Below are 21,991 nucleotides of genomic sequence, written 5' to 3'. Positions count from 1 at the left end.
TTTTGTTTAACATTTTTATTAACGATATTGGGATAGGGTTACTCAGCAATGTATCCATCTTTGCGGATGATACAAAACTTAGCAAAGTCATCAAATCACCAGAAGATGTCACCATGCTTCAAAATGATCTTGCAATTCTTGATGAGTGGGCTAAAAAATGGAAGATGAGGTTCAATGTAGATAAATGTAAGGTTATGCACCTTGGGAGACACAACCAGTGTGCAAGTTACAACCTTAGCGGAGAGGAACTGGGTAATTCCATACTTGAAAAGGATCTAGGAGTCCAAATAGACAGCAATCTAGGATGTAGTGCCCATTGTAATGTAGCTACAAAAAAGGCCAACAAAATTCTGGCATGTATTAAGAGGGGAATGGAAACTAGGGACTCAAGGGTAATTATGCCACTATATAAAGCATTGGTGAGACCTCACCTAGAGTATGGAGTACAGTTCTGGGCCCCACACTATAAAAAGGACATCATAGAATTAGAAAAAGTCCAAAGGCGAGCAACAAAGCTTATTAGGGGAATGGAGAATTTAAGCTACGGGGAGAGATTAAGCAATTTGGGACTATTTACATTAGAAAAGAGACGTTTAAGGGGGGACATGCTCAACATGTACAAGTATATCAAGGGCCAATATAAGGAACTGTCACACACCCTATTTTCTACTAGAAAGGAATCTAGGACGCGAGGGCATGAGTATAGATTAGAAGAAAAAAGATTTCATTCAGCTAGTAGAAAGAATTTCTTTACGGTCAGAACAGTCAAACTCTGGAACTCTCTTCCCAGAGAGGTGGTAATGGCTGGCTCATTAAATGCGTTCAAGGCAAAGTTGGACAAACATTTACTGGAGAAAAACATCCATGGGTACAAATAAGAAATATAATTTGTCTGTAAAATACCAGAACCTACCAAATCAGCAATGGATATCTATACCAGGTTGAACTAGATGGACGCAAGTCTTTTTTCAGCCTTACTTACTATGTAACTATGTAACTATATCCAAGGAATGGGACGACACTCACTATTAGAGTTCATAAATGCTGGGGTGCACACTCAAAAATAAGCTTCCATGGAGGAAGTATTTGATATAATTGTGGGTACAGAAGGAGGACACTCGCCAGACTGGAGTTAAAAATGATTCTTTTTATTTCATTTCATTTTATTTTTGCTGCCATCACATATGGTCAACGTTTCGACCCGAATTAGGGCCTTTTTCAAGACTTGTAAGACAGCCATATCAGATAATACATCAAGTAGTAAAAGACACCTATTGCAAGAAAAATAGATACAAACAAAAAATATGTATAAGTACCAGGTGGGGATTATTCATACATATATTACAGTACAGACTATCCCCCAGACCAATAAAGTTCTATCAATATCACCTCATTGCAGAGAAAAAACCTTAGCAAGATGCTTAACTATTAACCTTTAAAGAGCATATACTATCAATAATCCATGTCAAAAAAGACCAAGTGCTACAGCAATACATACCATAGAGTGTCCAGAACTCTGCGCCACGAGCTGTTAACGCATGTCAGCGTCGTGTGCCACTGTTTACTAACCTCCAACCTTTTAAAGCGTCAAATGGCGCGAAAAACGTCAGCTGGAACGCACGCCAGCTTCCCCTTTGAACCGCATGACACAAGCTAGGTGTTTCCGGGTGCGCGGCGCTCGAATAGCGCGTCACCCGTCTATTCCTATAGACCATAAAAACCATGTGATCGCGACTAGCACGTCACATGGCCACCACCGCCAATCAATTTAAGCTTACTGGCTGTGTCATTGCTGGGTGCCTGGAATGCACCTGAACCGCATACAATGTTAGAGGATACCTTATATTATCCACCAGACGCCATCTAGTGGACTTTTTGTAAAGTGGCCAGCAAGAAAGATTATTCAGACACTCTTGGCATATAAGTGCACCAGCACCTGGTATATGCAGGTATACCAACACTATTTTAGATTTAGAGCCTCACCTGGACTAGATACATATTTTTTAAAACATAACAAATATTAATAGTATAAACATACAGTTTACACTAAAAATTACAATACAAACATATAAACAGTTTAAGCATGCAAATTCATATACCAACCCCACCCATGTCACAGACATATTTTATCATAAAGCATCCAATTACAAAAATGCTGCTAATGAATTACTCTCGTTTAAGCCTTTCGGCGCTACTGTGTCCAGTTTAGCAATCCACCTTGCTTCCCTTTGAAGGAGAGCTTTGTTACGGTCACCACCTCTCTCAGAGGGGGGCTCCCAATCAATGATCATATATTTCAATGACGAAATTTGGTGACCTTCCTTTACGAAGTGGACAGCCACTGGTTTATCAGATGCACCCGTATTGTATGCTAATCTGATCGAAGACCTATGTTGGGTCATCCGTTCGCGGAAAGTCCTAATTGTCTTCCCCACGTATAAATACCCGCAGGGACATTTCAGAAAATAGACAACATAGTCCATAATACAAGTCAGACGATGTCTTAACATTATTCTGGTGCCCGTCTGGGGATGATTGAATGTCCGGCCAGTTATCATCGATCGGCAAGTTATACATCCCAGACATCGATAGCACCCAACCTGTTGGGAAAGCCATGTCGGTTTCTGTTTAACAGATGTGATGGACATATTCGGTCTCAATAAATAATCTTTGAGATTCCGGCCTCGTCTCACACTCAGTAATGGTTGGTTTTTCTCCATTTTTGCAAATGCAGGGTCAGAGGAGAAGATATGCCAATTTCTTTTTATGCCATGCTGTACACGTCTTAGGCCTGTATTGCACTCAGTGCCCAGTACCATAGTTGGTGCCTTTCTCTGTACAATACCACTTGTATTTTGCACTTGGTGTTTTCTTCTGGCTTTAGTGAGGCAATTTTGAATATCCTGTCTCCTGTACCCACGTTCACTAAATCGCTGGCAGCACTCCTGAAGTTGTTCCTCAGCTTTTATCGGACTAGAGTTGTTGCGTAAGATCCTTAGGAACTGTGAGATGGGCAGTTTGGTTTTCAATGAGTCCGGGTGATGGCTTGTAGCCCACAACATTGTATTCCGATCTGTGGGTTTTCGGTACAACGTGTAACCCAATTTGTTACCATCCCTAAACAATGTCACGTCTAAAAAGTTTATGGACATGCTACTAATCTCTGATGTGAACCTGATAGGGTGGTCAAGACTGTTAAGGTTATTTACCATTTCATGAAAAGATTGTTCAGTGACCCTCCTGGTCGGCCAATAATTTCTGCGCGCGGCTCGATTTTACAACCTATAGCCCAATTCTTGAACTTTTTCCTGCAACCATTTGTAATAAGTGATAAGAGCTACCTCCGTGATACAGGTCATTTTTTAGATGACATTAACAGACTGACTGATATACCGAAAAATTGTTTGTTAGCATCACTTGATGTATCATCTTTATACACCGTAATACCCCATGATATGGGGATACGGGCTGTTGAGGATAAAATGTTGATAGGGCCCTATAGCGGTCCCCCGATAGCATTCATGATGGAATTATTGGGCATGGTGCTCCGTAATAATCACTTCCTGTATCAGGGTGATTATTACATTCAGCTATCCGGGACCGCTATGGGGTCTAATTTGGCTCCGGCCTATTCTAACATCTTTATGCAAAGGTATGAGGATGAGCACATTCTTTCTAAGTATAGTACCCAGATATTGTATTATAAAAGGTTTATTGATGATGTGATCCTGTTATGGTTGGACACTGAACAATCTTTTCATGAAATGGTAAATAACCTTAACAGTCTTGACCACCCTATCAGGTTCACATCAGAGATTAGTAGCATGTCCATAAACTTTTTAGACGTGACATTGTTTAGGGATGGTAACAAATTGGGTTACACATTGTACCGAAAACCCACAGATCGGAATACAATGTTGTGGGCTACAAGCCATCACCCGGACTCATTGAAAACCAAACTGCCCATCTCACAGTTCCTAAGGATCTTACGCAACAACTCTAGTCCGATGAAAGCTGAGGAACAACTTCAAGAGTGGTGCCAGCGATTTAGTGAACGTGGGCACAGGAGACAGGATATTCAAAATTGCCTCACTAAAGCCAGAAGAAAACACCAAGTGCAAAATACAAGTGGTATTGTACAGAGAAAGGCACCAACTATGGTACTGGGCACTGAGTGCAATACAGGCCTAAGACGTGTACAGCATGGCATAAAAAGAAATTGGCATATCTTCTCCTCTGACCCTGCATTTGCAAAAATGGAGAAAAACCAACCATTACTGAGTGTGAGACGAGGCCGGAATCTCAAAGATTATTTATTGAGACCGAATATGTCCATCACATCTGTTAAACAGAAACCGACATGGCTTTCCCAACAGGTTGGGTGCTATCGATGTCTGGGATGTATAACTTGCCGATCGATGATAACTGGCCGGACATTCAATCATCCCCAGACGGGCACCAGAATAATATTAAGACATCGTCTGACTTGTCTTATGGACTATGTTGTCTATTTTCTGAAATGTCCCTGCGGGTATTTATACGTGGGGAAGACAATTAGGACTTTCCGCGAACGGATGACCCAACATAGGTCTTCGATCAGATTAGCATACAATACGGGTGCATCTGATAAACCAGTGGCTGTCCACTTCGTAAAGGAAGGTCACCAAATTTCGTCATTGAAATATATGATCATAGATTGGGAGCCCCCCTCTGAGAGAGGTGGTGACCGTAAAAAAGCTCTCCTTCAAAGGGAAGCAAGGTGGATTGCTAAACTGGACACAGTAGCGCCGAAAGGCTTAAACGAGAGTAATTCATTAGCAGCATTTTTGTAATTGGATGCTTTATGATAAAATATGTCTGTGACATGGGTGGGGTTGGTATATGAATTTGCATGCTTAAACTGTTTATATGTTTGTATTGTAATTTTTAGTGTAAACTGTATGTTTATACTTTTAATATTTGTTATGTTTTAAAAAATATGTATCTAGTCCAGGTGAGGCTCTAAATCTAAAATAATGTTGGTATACCTGCATATACCAGGTGCTGGTGCACTTATATGCCAAGAGTGTCTGAATAATCTTTCTTGCTGGCCACTTTACAAAAAGTCCACTAGATGGCGTCTGGTGGATAATATAAGGTATCCTCTAACATTGTATGCGGTTCAGGTGCGTTCCAGGCACCCAGCAATGACACAGCCAGTAAGCTTAAATTGATTGGCGGTGGTGGCCATGTGACGCGCTAGTCGCGATCACATGGTTTTTATGGTCTATAGGAATAGACGGGTGACGCGCTATTCGAGCGCCGCGCACCCGGAAACACCTAGCTTGTGTCATGCGGTTCAAAGGGGAAGCTGGCGTGCGTTCCAGCTGACGTTTTTCGCGCCATTTGACGCTTTAAAAGGTTGGAGGTTAGTAAACAGTGGCACACGACGCTGACATGCATTAACAGCTCGTGGCGCAGCGTTCTGGACACTCTATGGTATGTATTGCTGTAGCACTTGGTCTTTTTTGGCATGGATTATTGATAGTATATGCTCTTTAAAGGTTAATAGTTAAGCATCTTGCTAAGGTTTTTTCGGTACTTTTTACCTAGAACGGCGCCAGCGATTGAAATCGCGGTGATCGGGGGTAAAAATCGCGGTCATCGCGGTCATCGCGGGCATCGCGGGTAAATCGGGATGGCCGCGATGCCCGCGATGACCGCGATGACCGCGATTTTCCCATAGGAAACAATGTTAAAAAGGCTGATTGACCGCGATTTGACTGTTAAATGCCTCAATGGACCCGATTTGGCCCTAGGAATCAATGTTAAATGGGCCACAGAGCCCAAATAAGCACAATTAACCCTTAAATGTCCCCCCCAATTTTTAACGCCACCCCACGATCCACGCGAACCCGAAGCGTGGCGAGCGCAGCGAGCCCGCGAGGGGCGGCGGTACGCGTCCTCCGACCTTTTCATGCCCTACTATCCACTAGGGCGTGGAGTGAGAATATAATAGTGAGGCGAGCGCAGCGAGCCACCGAGCCCGAAGCATGGCGAGCGCAGCGAGCCCCGCGAGGGGCCGCGGATACCTTCACAGTTATACGCGTCCCCTCGCGGGCTTCACAGGTGTCCGTGGCGACGCCGACACCTGTGAAGCCCGCGAGGGGACGCGTCTACCTGTGAAGGTATCCGCGTCCCCTCGCGGGGCTCGCTGCGCTCGCCACGCTTCGGGTTCGGTGGCTCGCTGCGCTCGCCACACTATTATATTCTCACTCCACGCCCTAGTGGATAGTAGGGCATGAAAAGGTCAGAGGACGCGTACCGCCGCCCCTCGCGGGCTCGCTGCGCTCGCCACGCTTCGGGTTCGCGTGGATCGCAGGGTGGCGTTAAAAATTGGGGGGGACATTTAAGGGTTAATGGGCTCTGTGGCCCATTTAACATTGATTTCTATGGCCAAATCGGGTCCATTGAGCCATTTAACAGTAAAATCGGGTCCATCGCGCCTTTTAACATTGATTCCTATGGGAAATCGGGAGCATCGCGTCGCAGGCATCGCGGGTACATTTATGGCCGGCCGCGACGCGACCGACACGATTTCCATGTTTAACATGGGTTTCAATGGGAAATCGCGGGCATCGCGTCGGTCGCGTCGCGGCCAGACATAAATGTACCCGCGATGCCAGCGACGGGCGCCGTTCTAGGTAAAGAGTACCGTTTTTTCTCTGCAATGAGGTGATATTGATAGAACTTTATTGGTCTGGGGGATAGTCTGTACTGTAATATATGTATGAATAATCCCCACCTGGTACTTATACATATTTTTTGTTTGTATCTATTTTTCTTGCAATAGGTGTCTTTTACTACTTGATGTATTATCTGATATGGCTGTCTTACAAGTCTTGAAAAAGGCCCTAATTCGGGTCGAAACGTTGACCATATGTGATGGCAGCGTAAATAAAATGAAATGAAATAAAAAGAATCATTTTTAACTCCAGTCTGGCGAGTGTCCTCCTTCTGTACCCACAATTTTATATATATATATATATATATATATATATACTAGGTGATTCATCGCGCCCTACGGGCGCTCATCACACCGTCGTAAGGGCCTGCGCCCCCTTAATTTGTGAACATTTGTATATGAGAAAGATGGTTAGAATTGTATGAAAGATGGCCTGCATTGCAACTTGAGTTATAGGTGAAATGTGTTAAATAGAGAGCATATGATGTGGAAGGGGGTGTGTCTTGTTTTGTTTAATTAAAAAGCGGTTACAGAGTAAGATTGATAGTGTGGATGGTACAGTGACATTTGTGGGTGTGGGGGGGGGGCTGTGTGTGCATGTTGTTTAGGTGTGTGTGTTCAATAGTATAGTAGGGTGTTTCTGAGTCAGCGGCTCCCCACTGGCGGAGGTCACGACACAGGAAAACAGGAGGCTGGGTAGTGATCGGGGGGTCCGTGAATTGCGGGAGGGGGGGGGGGCACGGGGCGCGATGAATCACCTAGTTGGTTATATATTCTTGTAGAAGGATGGTAGGATGTTGCTGTCATTCAGGATGCATTTACATAAACAGTAATAGTAGCAGGTAAAGGTCTGACTTAAAACACCTACAGTGAAACAGAACAGGTGTTATATATTATACAAAGAATTGGTTGATGATGTGTAGGTGGACGTGCACATAGTTCATAGTTGTCACTGGAAAAAAATTGCTACAAGAAAAAATCAACACAGAAAGTTCAACACATGTGGCACTTCATCGGTGTCCATGTCGACACATGAGAATGAATATGAAAACATTCAAAAAAAAGAAAAATAAATCTTCAAAAACTCATGTCAACCTTTTTCATTGTCGACCATAGCCGTGCCAGTGTTTTGCATGTGCCATTTAATCCTGGGGTTGCCGTGAATCGCGCGCAGGGCAGGGGTGGGGGGGAGGGAGGAGGTGAGGGGTGTCCGCGAATCACGGGAGGAGGGGTCGTGGGTGGATGCCGTGAATTGCGGGAGGGGGGGTCGCGGGGGGGGGGTGTGTGGGTGCCGCGAATCGTGGCACCGTGAACCGTGGGAGGGGGGGCCCGGGGGGTTGTCGCGAATCGTGGGAGGGGGGATCGCGGGAGTCACCGGGTGTGCTGCGAATCGCCACAAGAAAAAATCAACACAGAAAGGTCGACACATGTAAATGTTGACATAAGTGTGGCACTTCATTGGTGTCCATGTCGACACATGAGAATGAATATGAAAACATTGAAAAAGTGAAAAATAAATCTTGTCAACCTTTTTCATTGTCGACCATAGCCATGTCAGTGTTTTGCATGTGCCATTTAATCGTGGGGATGCCGTGAATGGGGGGGGGGGGGGGAGGTGCATACCCAACATGACCCTCTCCAGGAGGGACACATTGCTCTGTTTCTGGACTTTCTTCTTAATTTATGGATTACCATCACCTGTGCTTAAACACCTTTCTTGTCAAGTACCCTGTTTAAAATGACAGGTGATGACAATCATAAATTAAGATGGAAGTCCACAAACAGAGCATTCTGTCCCTCCTGGAGAGGGTCATGTTGGGAGGTATAGAGGTGTGGGGCGCTCACCTGGTGTGTCTGGTGAGTAGTTGTGTCTTTGCTGTGTAACATGGAGAGGCAGAGGGTGTCTGGCACTGTCTGTGGGCTCACTTGGCTGGTTCTCTGTCATGTGAGTCAATCATGTGAGTCAGAGGCTCCACCCAGCGTTATTGCTCCAGACACACTTTGAGTGACAGATGTAGCCAAATATATAAGAGATATATATATATATATAAGACAGTTTCCAATGCACTCACGGTTTGGTTCAGTTATTCCAGTGGTGCTCCTGCCAGTCCCATAAGTAAACTTATGATCCCCATCCACAGTTTTCAAGAATCAGGGCACTCACCAAGCAGCATATAAGGCAATACTTTTCCTTTATTTCATCTCCAGCAACAGATAAGCCGACGTTTCGGACCTAACAAGGCCCTTAATCATGGTGTCCTGAGTCTGGCCATTATGCTGCCTCTCAGCTGCATCCAGTAAGTACCTCATCTGATGGTATAAAAGGTAATCAGTAGGACTGAAATCTTGCTGGTCATGGTTTCTGCTCCGTGTGTGCATGTTCTGTACTCCAGCTCCTTCAGGAAATAAGTCTTGGATGATTGGATTGTCTGTTTGTTCCTGTTATCACCCTTGCCTGGATATTTACCTTGCCTGTTATCAAAATGACTTTTCACTTAAGTGTTTCCTGCTAATACTTACCATATACTGAGTAGCTGGCCTGCATCCTCCCAGCATACCTCCCAACATGACCCTCTCCAGGAGGGACAAAATGCTCTATTTCTGGACTTCCCTCTTAGTATATGATTGCATCACCTGTTTTGAACAGGTGAATTGATAGGAAAGGTGTTTCACCGCAGGTGATGTCAATCATTAAGGGCGGTATTCAATGAGAATACCTGCGAGGTGCAGCGAATCCTTTTTTGGATTCGCTGCACATTCGCCACATTCCGGAGCCTCACCGGCTCCGGTATTCAACGAGTCAGGGGCAGCGAGCCCCTGACCAGCGAATATGAGCTCCTGCGGCGATTGCCGCAGGGAGCATGAGGACGGTGGCAGGCAGAGAGATAGAAGTCTCTCTGCCTGCCCCAGAACGTTTGTGGGGGGTAGGTGGGCTCCCCGGGTGCCAGGCAGCACAGGCTGCCCCCCGGGGGTGCCAGCAGGGGACCTATATTCACTACACCCGATCGTAACGATCGGGTGCAGTGAATATATGAATATGTAATGAGCGGCTCGGCTCCGGCGCCCCCTGCTGGCTGCTGTGTAAAAAAAAAATATATATATTTTTTTAAATTAAATATATATTCATGTGCTTACAGCACATGAATAAAAGTAGCATGCCCCTCCTCAGAATAAAATTCCTGATTTTTTGACACCAAATGTTAAAAACAAAACACTTTATTTTAAAAGTTCACATTCCACTTCTCCATAAAAAGATAGCGATTGCTACTCGGTGAATCATGGCGAAAAAAACCTTCAAATGTATTCGCCATGTGGTCATTGAATAGGGTGATTCACCGTTTTAGTCCAAAATTCGCCAAACAGCACAAATTCGCCATAAAAACATGGCGAATCAGGCTCATTGAATACCGCCCATAGTAAGAGGGAAGTCCAGGAATAGAGTATTCTGTCCCTCCTGGAGGGGGTCATGTTGGGAGGTATGCTCCCAGTACTATGTATAATGCAAATGTCCATATTATTTTGAATAAGCCACCTGCATTTCTTGTACCCTGAAAGTTACTATGTTTGCTGTATAATTATATGCTGAATAATTTATACTTTATTCTTTGCTGAATGAATAAAGTATTTCATATTTATTGCTGTGGACATTCATTTGAGCTGTATCCAGGTGCTGGCTAGATCTGTATTATTGGTAGCTGCTGCTTTTCCCTCTTCCCATGCATTGGGCCTTATTTTGGTTCATTCTTTCTGACAAAATCCTTCTTAGATGGACAAAACCATGTGCACTGCAGGGGGGCAGATGTAACATGTGCAGAGAGAATTAGATTTGGGTGAGTAATTTTGTTTCTGTGCAGGGAAAATACTGACTGCTTTATTTTTACACTGCAATATAGATCTCACTTTGAAGTAAAACCCCACCCAAATCTAATTCTCTCTGCACATGTTACATCTGCCCCACCTGCAGTGCACATGGTTTTGCCCATCTAAGAAGGATTTTGTCAGAAAGAATGAACCAAAATAAGGCCCATTGTGTTGTTTTTCCAGACTTTATGCACAGAAGGGGTTAATCTCACATCCCTGGTTACTACTCAGCAAGTACCTTTTCCACACCTGAACCTGTCTGTACTCCTCTGCAACCACAGTCTAGTCTCTCTGTACCACTCAGTTGCATTACTCCAGATACATATGGTTTCTAGTCTGCCTTACAGTCAAACTCTCATTGCTGTTGGAAATGCGGTGAAGCTCAAGCAGACATTTATCACTGTTTATTAATGTGTACTTTAATTAGAGGATTTTGGATGCAAATTCTGCTCGGTACGGTGGGACCGTAATCGGGCGGATTGGTTTTTTTTTCATCTGCGCATGCGTAGCTTTCGCAATGCGCAGGTGCGGATTAGATAAAAGATAGCTGCAGACCACCCCTAGAGATACCGCATAAGAGCGTACGTCTGGGTCTGCTAATTACTCAAACACATACACCTGAATGTAATAAGAAATGCTGCAGACTACTAAGGCAGTTATTCAATGGTTGTACTGGGGGGGGGGGGGGGAGGCAGCGAATCCTGTGTAGGATTCGCTGCACTTTCGCCCCAATTCTCCATGTAGGAAGATTCGCTGGGCAGCCTCCTGTCCGCCCTATTCAACTCGCCTGGGGCTCTTTGCCCCTGGCGGCGAATTTTAACCCCCCTGCGAATGCCGCCGGGGAGCTGGGGGACGGCTGCAGGCAGGGAGATGGAAGCCTCCCTGCCTGCACCGGACACTGTGGGGGTGAAGGAGGGCTGTGGGGGACACAGGGAGAGCCCCCCAGAGCTGGCAGGGGGCTGTGCTAGGGAGCCGCTACACACTAGTCCCGATCGTGCATGTGTAATGATCGGGATCAGTGTGCAGTGAATATATGAATATTAATGAGCAGCTCCCGGCTCAGCCCCCTGCTGGTGAATGTGTAAAAATATATATATATATATATATATTGTTTAAAAAAAAAAATATATATATATGTATAAATATATATTCATGTGCTGCAAGCACATGAATAAAAATAGCATGCCCCTTCACAGAAAAAAAATCTGATTTTTTGACACCAAAATAAAAATAAAAAATGCTGGAACACATTCCAGTTCACCAAAAAAAGATGACAAATGTAAAATGGAGAATCCGGGGGAAAATCACTGGAGAAAGCAGTTCTCCACTTCAGCATTGAATACACTCTCGGCGAATTCCACTAAAAACCCCATTGAAAACCACTGGCGAATCGCGGAGAATCACAAACAGAGAATCGCCAGACATTCGCTCTTCATTTGCAGAGAATTGTGTCCATTGAATAGGGCAAATTGTTTTTCCTGTGAGAAAATTCCCTGTAAACCCGGCGAATTGCCTGATTCCCCAGAAAATATGGCAAATCAGAGGCATTGAATACTGGCCTTAGTAAAAAACCATGATTTCCCTACCTGCATGCCACACACAGCCCTCAAACACATTGGAAGCATATCTTTCTACACTTCTCATGTAAAGGTTTGTTTAATTTGAGGTAAGATTCATTCTAAGACCTGCTTACATATGTCAAGGTATTTATTTTATAACCATCTACACCCATTCAGAAAGTGTTTCTGTATACTTTAAAAAGCAGGACACTCGAGGGGCGTGGCCTGACCGGGACCAGGAGCAGCAGCACTTTCCCTGAGCTCCGGCTTCCAGCCACCTAATAGAGCCTTTTACCTGCCTTTCCGTGCCCCTCTCCGCCACCTCTTGACCCTGCACTGCGGCCGGACACCGGGGACGCCTGTCGGGTCGTGCTGCGGAGCCGGGAGACGCTGGGAAGCGTCTCTGCGGGTTGCGGCCTACCCCGCCGGAGCTGCCGGTGGAGCCGGGGGCTAAATTTATCCAGCCAGCCGGACCACGGACATCGCGACATCGATCGCGGGCTTAAAAACCCGCAAAAGGTATTCCCACCCCGCCTCCCACCCTCCATTGAGCCTCCTACCTCTGGAAGGGCCCCCGGGAACCTTGGTGCTGGGTCCCCCACGATCAGAGAACAAGTGTGACAACCCTGCAGCCCTGGGCTACACAGGCAGGCGGCCATCTTTGTTTTTTGCTCCAGGGAAATCTGCAAACTATACAGCAGCACCCCCGTCCAGCAGGCAATATATATACTGAAGTGCCTAGCTACAGGTGGAAATACCTACCCTCCACCTTTCCCCCAACAGATCTCCGTGATCTTATTATTTTCCATATCTGGGTATACTGCAGCTGTGTACATAGGCCTGCTGGCCAGCCTGTGGATTACACTATACTTTGTGCTCACTGAAGTCATTACTATTTGAACATAACCACACAAGATCCTGTCTATATAAGTTTCTATGCAGCACCTTCTGGTCCCACCCTTATCTGCACAAATGTGATCACCCTGATTTCATGGCTGCCACTACTTAACACTTGGACTCTAGCAACCTCCATGCCATCCTAACCTGAGACAAACCACCCCCACGGTACCACACTATAACTTTCTCCTATCCACTGTGCCGCCATTATCAACATGCCCTCCAAGAGAGCCAGAGACGCTGTCCCGGCAAAAATTTCCATGTCCTCGCGGAGATCCTCTCAAATTCCTGTCCCCCATACCAGCCCCCCGAAGCATATAACCCCCCCCCTGGGAGTAATAGAGGAGCCTGTCCTTCCAACTGGTGTGGCAGGGATAGATGCAAACTCGGATGAACCAGTGACGGTAAAGTCCCTATGCCAGGTTTTCTCGGCGTTCCAAGCTGAGATAGCCAAAGATCTCAAACTAGCCATTCGAGAGGTTAAAACTGAGCTGGTGGCAATAGGTGATAGAACAGATCACCTAGAGCGGAAAATGGAAGAACTGGTTGCGTCCCACAACGACCTTATATCCTCTTATGATCAACAACAACAGGAGATTACCCAGTTTAAGTCCAAACTTGCGGACTTAGAGGACAGGTCCAGACGTAATAACGTGAAAATCAGAGGAATACCCGATTCTGTGGCTAACTCTGAGCTTGAAGGATATGCCGTCTCCCTGTTTCGCAAACTTCTCCCCTCCACCGATCCCAAAGAGCTGCTGATCGACCGCATACACCGCCTCCCCAGACCGAAGACGGTCTCCGCCGACCTACCTAGGGATACCCTCCTCAGAGTTCATTTCTTCACGATAAAAGAGCAGCTGCTGAGAGCGGCTCGTGAGCAAAAAAACACCGACGTCCTGGGCGGCCTCCAGCTGTTTCAAGACTTCTCACCCGCTACCCTGGCTAACAGGAGAGCATTTGCCCCCATCACTTCGGCACTAAGATCCCAAGACATCCGGTACCGCTGGGGGTTCCCAGTCAAGCTGATAATATATCATGACGACACCACTTACACCATTTCCTCCTTGGATGCGGGGATCAAGCTACTACTTGAATGGGACATCTCGGTCACCAGACCTCAAGATCCGAGACGCCCGCAGTCCATGCGCCAGGAATGGTCCGACACCTGAAAAACTGTTAAACTTCATGTTTGTTCACATCTGCAGACCCGTGGACTCTACGGTCGTTCCCCCTGCTTCCTCCTCCGCCGGGAAGAGGACTTAGCGATGAGTATATTATTTCTGTTTGTTTAGCAAAGTAGGGCGTCAGACGCCTAGTCCCATAGTTGTAGTTCTAACTTTTCTATTCTTAGTTAGCTATTAGAAACGGTACTTGATAGCACCCTAGATAGTTTAATATAATTTCATTTAATATACCATTGGTTAGTTAGATGTGTTAAATGGTATGTCTGCAATATTCTCAGGTTCTATTACATTACAATATGCTAGACTCCTCCATTGTTTGTTTATGCCTGTTTGTACACTTATGAGTGGCGGCCTTGATTTCTCTCCCCGTTCAAGAATCAGGCCACCCCCCTAACCTTTAGTTACTACTGCACGAGTTCCCCCTCCTTTCTCTCTCCCCTGCAGTAGTCATGCGGGCCCAATTACTGGACCCTTTTGTTTTGCCTTTCCCTTTCTCCCCCTCTACACCTCGCTCTCTGTCCTCACCCCCCCCCGCACCCATCCCCCTTCTGCATTGGATAGCAATGATGGTTGCCCCAGCTCCCTCAGGACCAAATGCCCTCCATGTCGATACCCATGGTCCCTTACCGCATCCCCTTAAGTCCCTAAATGCCTAAATTTTTATCGCTAAATGTTAAAGGTCTGAACTCCCCCAATAAGCGAAGGCTTGCCCTTACATATTTTCATAAGCAAAGAGCGGAAGTGGTTGCACTCCAAGAGACGCACTTCGCCTCCCCCAACCCCCCTACCTTCAAGGACTCAAATTACCCTGTAGCCTACTACGCCAACGACCCCTCCAAACGGAATGGAGTAGCAGTTCTGTTCAGCAAACACACCTCCTTTGTCCATCATTCCCAAATAACAGACAAGAATGGCAGATATTTAGTCTTGACGGGTCTCCTTGAGGACAGGCTGACGACCATTGTCTGCATCTACGCTCCCAATTCTAACCAACTCCCCTTCCTGCGCAAACTACTCTCTCTTGTTAGGAATTCCGCCAAAGGCTCCCTCATAATGTTAGGCGATTTTAATCTGACCCTTGACCCCTCACTGGACAAATCCCGACGCCCTACCACCGGCCAATCTTCCTCCAATAACATGTCCCTAGCTTTTCGCAACCTTCTATTAGAATTCGATCTCTACGACACCTGGAGAACTTCTTTCCCCACCGGACGTGAATATACATTCTACTCCCCTGTACATAACACATACTCCAGGATCGATTTCATCCTGTGTGATAAATGGGTCCTGCAACATACCAAGATGGTGGACATCCTTCCAATCACTTGGTCTGACCACGCTCCAGTTGTGTGGCAGTGGGACTTCCAGCCATCTAAAATCCCCCCCAGACCGTGGCGTCTTTTCCCACACTTGCTGACAGACCCCACCGCCAAATCCTCTATCTTAGCATCCATCAACTCCTACATGTCTAATAACACACCGCAGGACACCTCTGTGACCACCCACTGGTGCGCTTTTAAAGCAGTCACCAGGGGGGCGGCCATACAGGCAGGAGCCGCCCTAAAAAGAAGGGCCATTGCAACACAGAAAGCCTTGGAGACTAAGCTGGCTGCCCTGGAATTACAAAATAAAACGGCCCCATCGACCCTCCTGAAGAAGGAGCTGGCCAACATACGTGGTCAGCTCCAAAAACTTCTCCTGGCCCGCACCCAGTCTGCCCTGAATAGAATAAGACATAAATTTTATCTCTCCAGCAACAGGTCCGGCAGGATGCTTGCTCGCAAATTACGTGCCCAACAAGCTAGGAATAGAATCAAATGTATAATCTCCCCGTCCAAAGAGAAATTTAGCAACCCCAAAGATATAGCCAACCAATTTGCAGCCTATTATTCCAAACTGTACAACCTGTCTTCAGACCCCTCTACACCCCAGCCCACCAGCGACACCATCTCAAGCTTCCTGCGAGACTTACAATTCCCTTCCATTACCCCGGAACAATTAGAATCCCTAAATGCCCCCTGGACACAGCCAGAGGTCCAATCGGCCATCAAATCCCTCCCTCGCAACAAAGCCCCTGGACCCGATGGGTTTATCACAGATTTCTATATCACCTTCAGCGACCTTCTATCCCCATACTTGACAAATCTTTTCAATGAACTGTCCTCCACAGGTCATGCTGCCCCAGAGCTCTTAGAAGCCCGCATAGTAACTATCCCGAAGCCAGGCAAAAACTCAGCCTTCTGCCAGAATTATCGCCCTATTGCATTATTAAATACCGACATTAAACTATTTGCTAAACTTATGGCGCTCCGTATTAACCAAATTTTGCCCTTGCTGGTGCACCCGGACCAGGCGGGGTTCGTTCCAGGTCGACAAGCCTCGGACAACACCAGAAGAGTGTTTGACCTGGTCGACTCTCTCTCGGCGGGGCAGCACCTCCTCCTCCTGTCTCTAGATGCGGAAAAGGCATTTGATAGACTAAACTGGAGATATATGGAGGAGGTGTTGTCACGCTTTGGCTTCAGAGATCGGATTCTTACATCAATCATGTCTTTATATGGCTCCCCATCGGCCCGGGTGTTCACCAACGGCTTTGTTTCGGACCCGTTTACTATCTCAAACGGTACCAGACAGGGCTGCCCCCTCTCCCCTTTAATCTTTGTTCTTTCCATAGAACCATTGGCTATCTCCATTCGCAATAACCCAAACCTCCCAGGTCTGCAGATAGGACCCACCAACCATAAACTTAGTCTATTCGCAGACGACGTACTCCTTTTTGTGACCAATCCTACTACCTCCCTTCCGTTTCTTCACTCAACACTAGCCTCATATAGCGAAGCCTCATATTATAAGCTCAACACTACTAAAACTGATGCCCTCCCAATAAACATCACCAATTCACTGTCTCAACTGAAAGCCGCGTACAAATACAATTGGCAAACCAAATCAATAAAATACCTTGGCATTCACATCACACCCCTTATGGCAAACGTCTTTGACGCCAACCTTTCCCCCCTTCTTACCTCCCTTGCCGCCCTATCTAAATCCTGGCTCTCATTTGAAATCTCCTGGTTGGGACGCATGGCAGCTTTTAAGATGTCGTTACTCCCTAAATTAATGTATCTGTTTCGCACCATCCCCTATGTCTTCCCTAAAAAGTCTCTACAACTGGCCACCTCCATCTTGACAAAATATATCTGGGCAGCGAAACCCCCGGCTATGGCTCGCACCAGGATGTCAATTCCAAGAGCCTTCGGGGGTCTTGATCTCCCCGACCTGTTTCAATATCAAGCAGCATGCCTACTAGCCCAAATTAAACACTACACTGACTCAGCCCCCCCCAGGGCATGGGTGACTATCGAACAAACCCGCTCCCCCCTGATTCCTCTATCAGACCTCCTCAAGATCCCGAAACATGTTAGGCCCACCCTCCCGAACCTGCTCCCATCCACAAAAGCTTCCCTCCACACGTGGGACCAACTTACGGCCTCGCTCCCCCCTCCGAACTCTCTCATTGCCACCTTGCCTATCACCACGGTAGCGAAATTGATACCCAATCTTCGGCTGACAATCTGGAGAGCTTGTGGGATTAAATCTCTAAGTGACATCCTGGAAGCCCACTCTGTAACCCCCTTCACCTCTCTCGAACACCAATTCTCTCTCCCCAAGTCGGAATACTACCACTATCTGCAACTTGCTCACTGGTGGAAAACCAACTTTCATAATTATTCCCCCCCAAATGCACTCTCCCAAGTAGCTCTCGCTAGACCCAACATGGTGTACTCTAAGGGGGATATATCGTTTTGGTATAAGGTCTTGGTGACCCCTCCTGAATTTTCCAAAACCTCAGCCCACAGGAAGTGGGAGGTGGACCTTGGCGGACCACTGTCGCCCGCCCAGTGGCGTCATATATTTTTATCGTCCTACACAATGTCCCGCTGCCTAAACCACACAGAGATGCATATCAAACTTGTCAATAGACTCTACCTAACCCCTGACCGCATCCATACCTTTTGGCCTTCCTGTTCTAATAAGTGCTGGAGGCGGTGTGGCTGTGTAGGAAACATATACCACATCTTCTGGTCCTGCCCAATGCTCCAGGAGTATTGGGAGGAGGTTTTTAACTTAGCTTCCACAGTCCTCCAGATGCCTATCACTCCCTCTCCTTATATCGCCCTATTCCACATCTACCCCCAGGATGTCCCGACACAGAAAACATATGTCCTAGGGCATATCCTCATCGCTGCTCGAGCTAATCTGGCACAACAATGGAAACAACCCTCCCCCCCATCCCTCCTTAAGGTTATTCTGAAGACTAACCACCATTATCTTATGGAAACCAACGACCTACCCCTCTCAGCCAGACCTTCCCCCCCACACTCCCGCTGGCTGCCTTGGTTTATATACACCACGGAGGGAGATGGTGCTGGCCACCTCCGCCCCGATACTACCCCGAGCTCGCCGCAGTTTAGCATGAATGAACCTCCTGATGCCTCCCCAGTTCAAGTCCATCCCCTCAGCTCTGCCCCCTCCACCTCGTATGACTGTGAGCCCACCATCTCTGGGCTTTAGGGCAGCATTTTATAATAAAACTATTGCAAGTGTTGTATTGTTTATATCCATGCCATTATTATGGTCCACTCTGCGCAGTGATATGTTACAACTTATTTCTAACTTGTAACCCCCATTGTGTTTGTTATCCATGTACCCCCCCCCTCCCCCCCCCCTTGAATGTACCCCTTTTCTTTTTGTACCCCCTTTTATAAATTTTCTGCACCAATAAAAATGTATTGATGGAAAAAAAAAAAAAAGCAGGACACTCAATTCACATGAGTCGACATGTGTCAACTTTTTCACTGTAACACAAACATACCAGTTTTTTATTAGGAAAAAGACACATAAACCACATATAAGAGCCACAAGGATGTTTTTGGTCTCAATTTCTATTTGCACTGTGGTGTACGCTCAGATATACGCAAGATGTCGGTGGGAAAACGGACGAGACCCGTCAGTATACGGTGGCGTACACTCTGTTGTACGCCAGTTATCAGTGGCTAAGAGGAGATCCGTCCGTGTACGGTGGCGTACGCTCAAGTGTACCCCACTCCCCTTGTGTTTGTGATCGTCCGTATGCGGATGTTTTGTGGGCTGACTTTTGCTCACCGTCCGCGTACGGGAAACGTACGGTGAAACGGACCGTACGTACGTTCCACCGCACCAACCAGAATAAGGCCCATAGTTACATAGTAGGTGAGGCTGAATATACTACTCCTGAGGAAGCCGCTGAAAGCTACTTCAAGGCAGAGAAATGCGTTGAGGACAGAGGGGATGCTCTTGGCTACCACTAGACACCACCAACGATTCAATCTGGGATATGACTGTACAATAGGATTGCACCATCGGTCGGAGAAACATCGCGGTATCTATACAGCCCCAAACACCCCATCACTGTTCCAAAGTTGGAAAAATCATAAGTATACTTTATAAATCTTGTATGTGCACAACAAGTGAGGACTGTGATATCTATAACTGATCCTAATTTACTGGCTACAAAGTTACAAAGTTACAATATGCATGCAACTAAGTACTAACCAGTTCTGAGATGGGAATGGACTAACCAATTCATATATGTTGTAAGTCTTGTTTGTCTATTGTTGGCCACAATGTTGTTATATTTTAAATAAAATTTCATAATATTCAGCACAGCGCTGTTCCATATTTTTCCTTTTTTTTTGCTTGGTCTCATATAAGGGGTTTAGGTAATTCCCCTTTATTGGTACAGCTGCAGTGCAGAATATCTTAATCAGCGCTCAATATCACCTTGCTTGTTTCTTGTAAGTTCATAAACAGACTACTCAATTATCCTCAAGCTTTTTCTTTTTTTTTCAATATTACATACTTACATTACTTTTGACATCTTTCAATTTTGGTAAAATGTCCAATGCAAAACCATCAGCTTGTCCCCTTGTCCTGTTCCCTCCATTCATGTAGTTGCCAATTGCAAGTATCAAACCTAAAACTTGCAAAACTGCAGGATCTTCTTTTAAAATCTGAAAACAAACAGACAAAATCTATAAAATATATTTTCTGCAATAATAAAAATTGGACTAATGTATAAAACAAACAGAATGTAAACTGTCCACTTGAAGTACAAACTCCACCCAAATCTAACTCTCTCTGCACATGTTCCATGCAGTGCACATGGTTTTGTCTATTAGAGAAAGAAATATCTTTTGCAAGTGAACCAGAATCAGGCCCTTGATGTGAGCTTTGATATTCAACCAATAAACACAGTTATGAGGAGCAATATGGTGGCATTTGTGTCAAAGTAGTCTGAGTTGGATGGTAATTCCTAGGAAAGCACACAAAAGGCACAATGGTGCCATAAGGAACCGTTCAGAAATCTGCAAGTCCTTGATGAGGATGGAGGATTGTTGATGTGAATTTGCTGGTATTTCTACGCCATTGCAATAGCACATCATGCTACTCACATATAATTGAAATAACCTTATAGTTTCAATTTCACTACTTGAAAAGCTCTTATTTATCAAAACTCATTCTGACAATTTTTAAAAACAGTATATTTAATATGAAGTATAACTAACCTTACACACTTTCTGTAGTAATTCAAGCTTTCGATGAATAGAAGTAATGTTTTCTGAAATTGTTGACTGTAGCAAAATGCAAAAAACACGTTCTGAAAAATTTGGTATTGTTGTGAGTTCGTAAAGGAATCTAAATGAGGAAAGAACACAAACTTGAGTTACGTAACAAAAGGATAGCGACACCACATTTGTTAACTTCAATGATTAATATTAGGAACTTGTTATAAAGGCAACTGCCTGTATGCGACTTTGAGTTCTGCTGTAGAAAAACGCTTTATAAATAAAATTATTATTATTAATTAAATAAACAAGGTCAATTGCTGTTTATGGTTATCTAGGGGTAAATTTACTAAGAATTTGTATTTCATTCATTGTCATTCGTATTTTTATGACATCAAATAGCTATGTTTGTATTTGTGTTGTAAAATGTACGACCGTGTACGTGTTATTTACTAATACCATGTTCTCATTCCCGTGTCTGCCCCATTAACACTGCTTCCCCTGGTCTGCCTGCCAACAAGTGTGCGGAATCTAATAGCAGCTTTGATTGGCTGTTGAAAAAGTAGCTGTGATTGGCTGATTAGAAAGCAACTTTTATTGGCTCGCTAAAGATGATGTAATTTAAAGTGGACTTTTTTTTTTCTTGCACACTGCATTGCTGGAATCATGGCCGGCGAGATACTATTGAGTAGCTTGGAGTCCCTGATGTTTTGCAGTATTTTGCTGTTTCATGCAGAAAATGAGAGCTTGATGCAGCTGCTAACCTTGTGCTACCTTGCACAGTGTACTTTGAAGAGGAGGAAAGCTCAAATTATTGCTGAGAGAGAGAGTGCTCAGCTTCATTATGTGTGCAGGAGAAGAGCTTTCTTTGTCTCCAGCATTACCTCCATATTAAGGTTCAGCACAGGCAGTACCCGGTGAATGTGAACCAGAGAGCGCACTCATGGCGCAATGTTTTGGTTTACAGTGGAGGCTTATGAGAATGAGCAGTGTAGTGAAAATTTTCGCATGTCACGTGGGACCTTTCAGTATGTGCTGGACCTTATCACACCTCCACTTTCTAGACAGACCACAAACTGCAGAAAACCCATTTTATCTAGAAAGAGACTAGCGATGGTATTGTGGTGGTATGCTACCCCCGGAGATTACCGCACAGTC

The 21,991-nt window shown here is 45.4% G+C and overlaps 1 protein-coding gene across 2 annotated transcripts in view; it reads right to left on the bottom strand.

The window, feature by feature from the left end:
- Positions 1-21,991, bottom strand: part of FMN2 (formin 2) — a 454,592-nt gene that overhangs the window by 192,527 nt on the left and 240,074 nt on the right. For both annotated transcript variants that reach the window (XM_083176392.1, XM_083176393.1), the window contains exons 10-11: positions 20,834-20,963; positions 20,132-20,278 (exon numbers count right to left, since the gene is read on the bottom strand). In XM_083176392.1, the coding sequence (XP_083032518.1) occupies positions 20,132-20,278; positions 20,834-20,963 (277 nt within the window). The remainder of the gene's footprint in view (positions 1-20,131; positions 20,279-20,833; positions 20,964-21,991) is intronic.

The sequence above is a fragment of the Crinia signifera genome, chromosome 3 (genome assembly GCF_055691185.1).
Source record: "Crinia signifera chromosome 3, ASM5569118v1, whole genome shotgun sequence".
NCBI lineage: Eukaryota > Metazoa > Chordata > Amphibia > Anura > Myobatrachidae > Crinia > Crinia signifera.
Note: the sequence above shows the minus strand (reverse complement) of the source record. Positions and strands in the feature narration are given on the sequence as shown.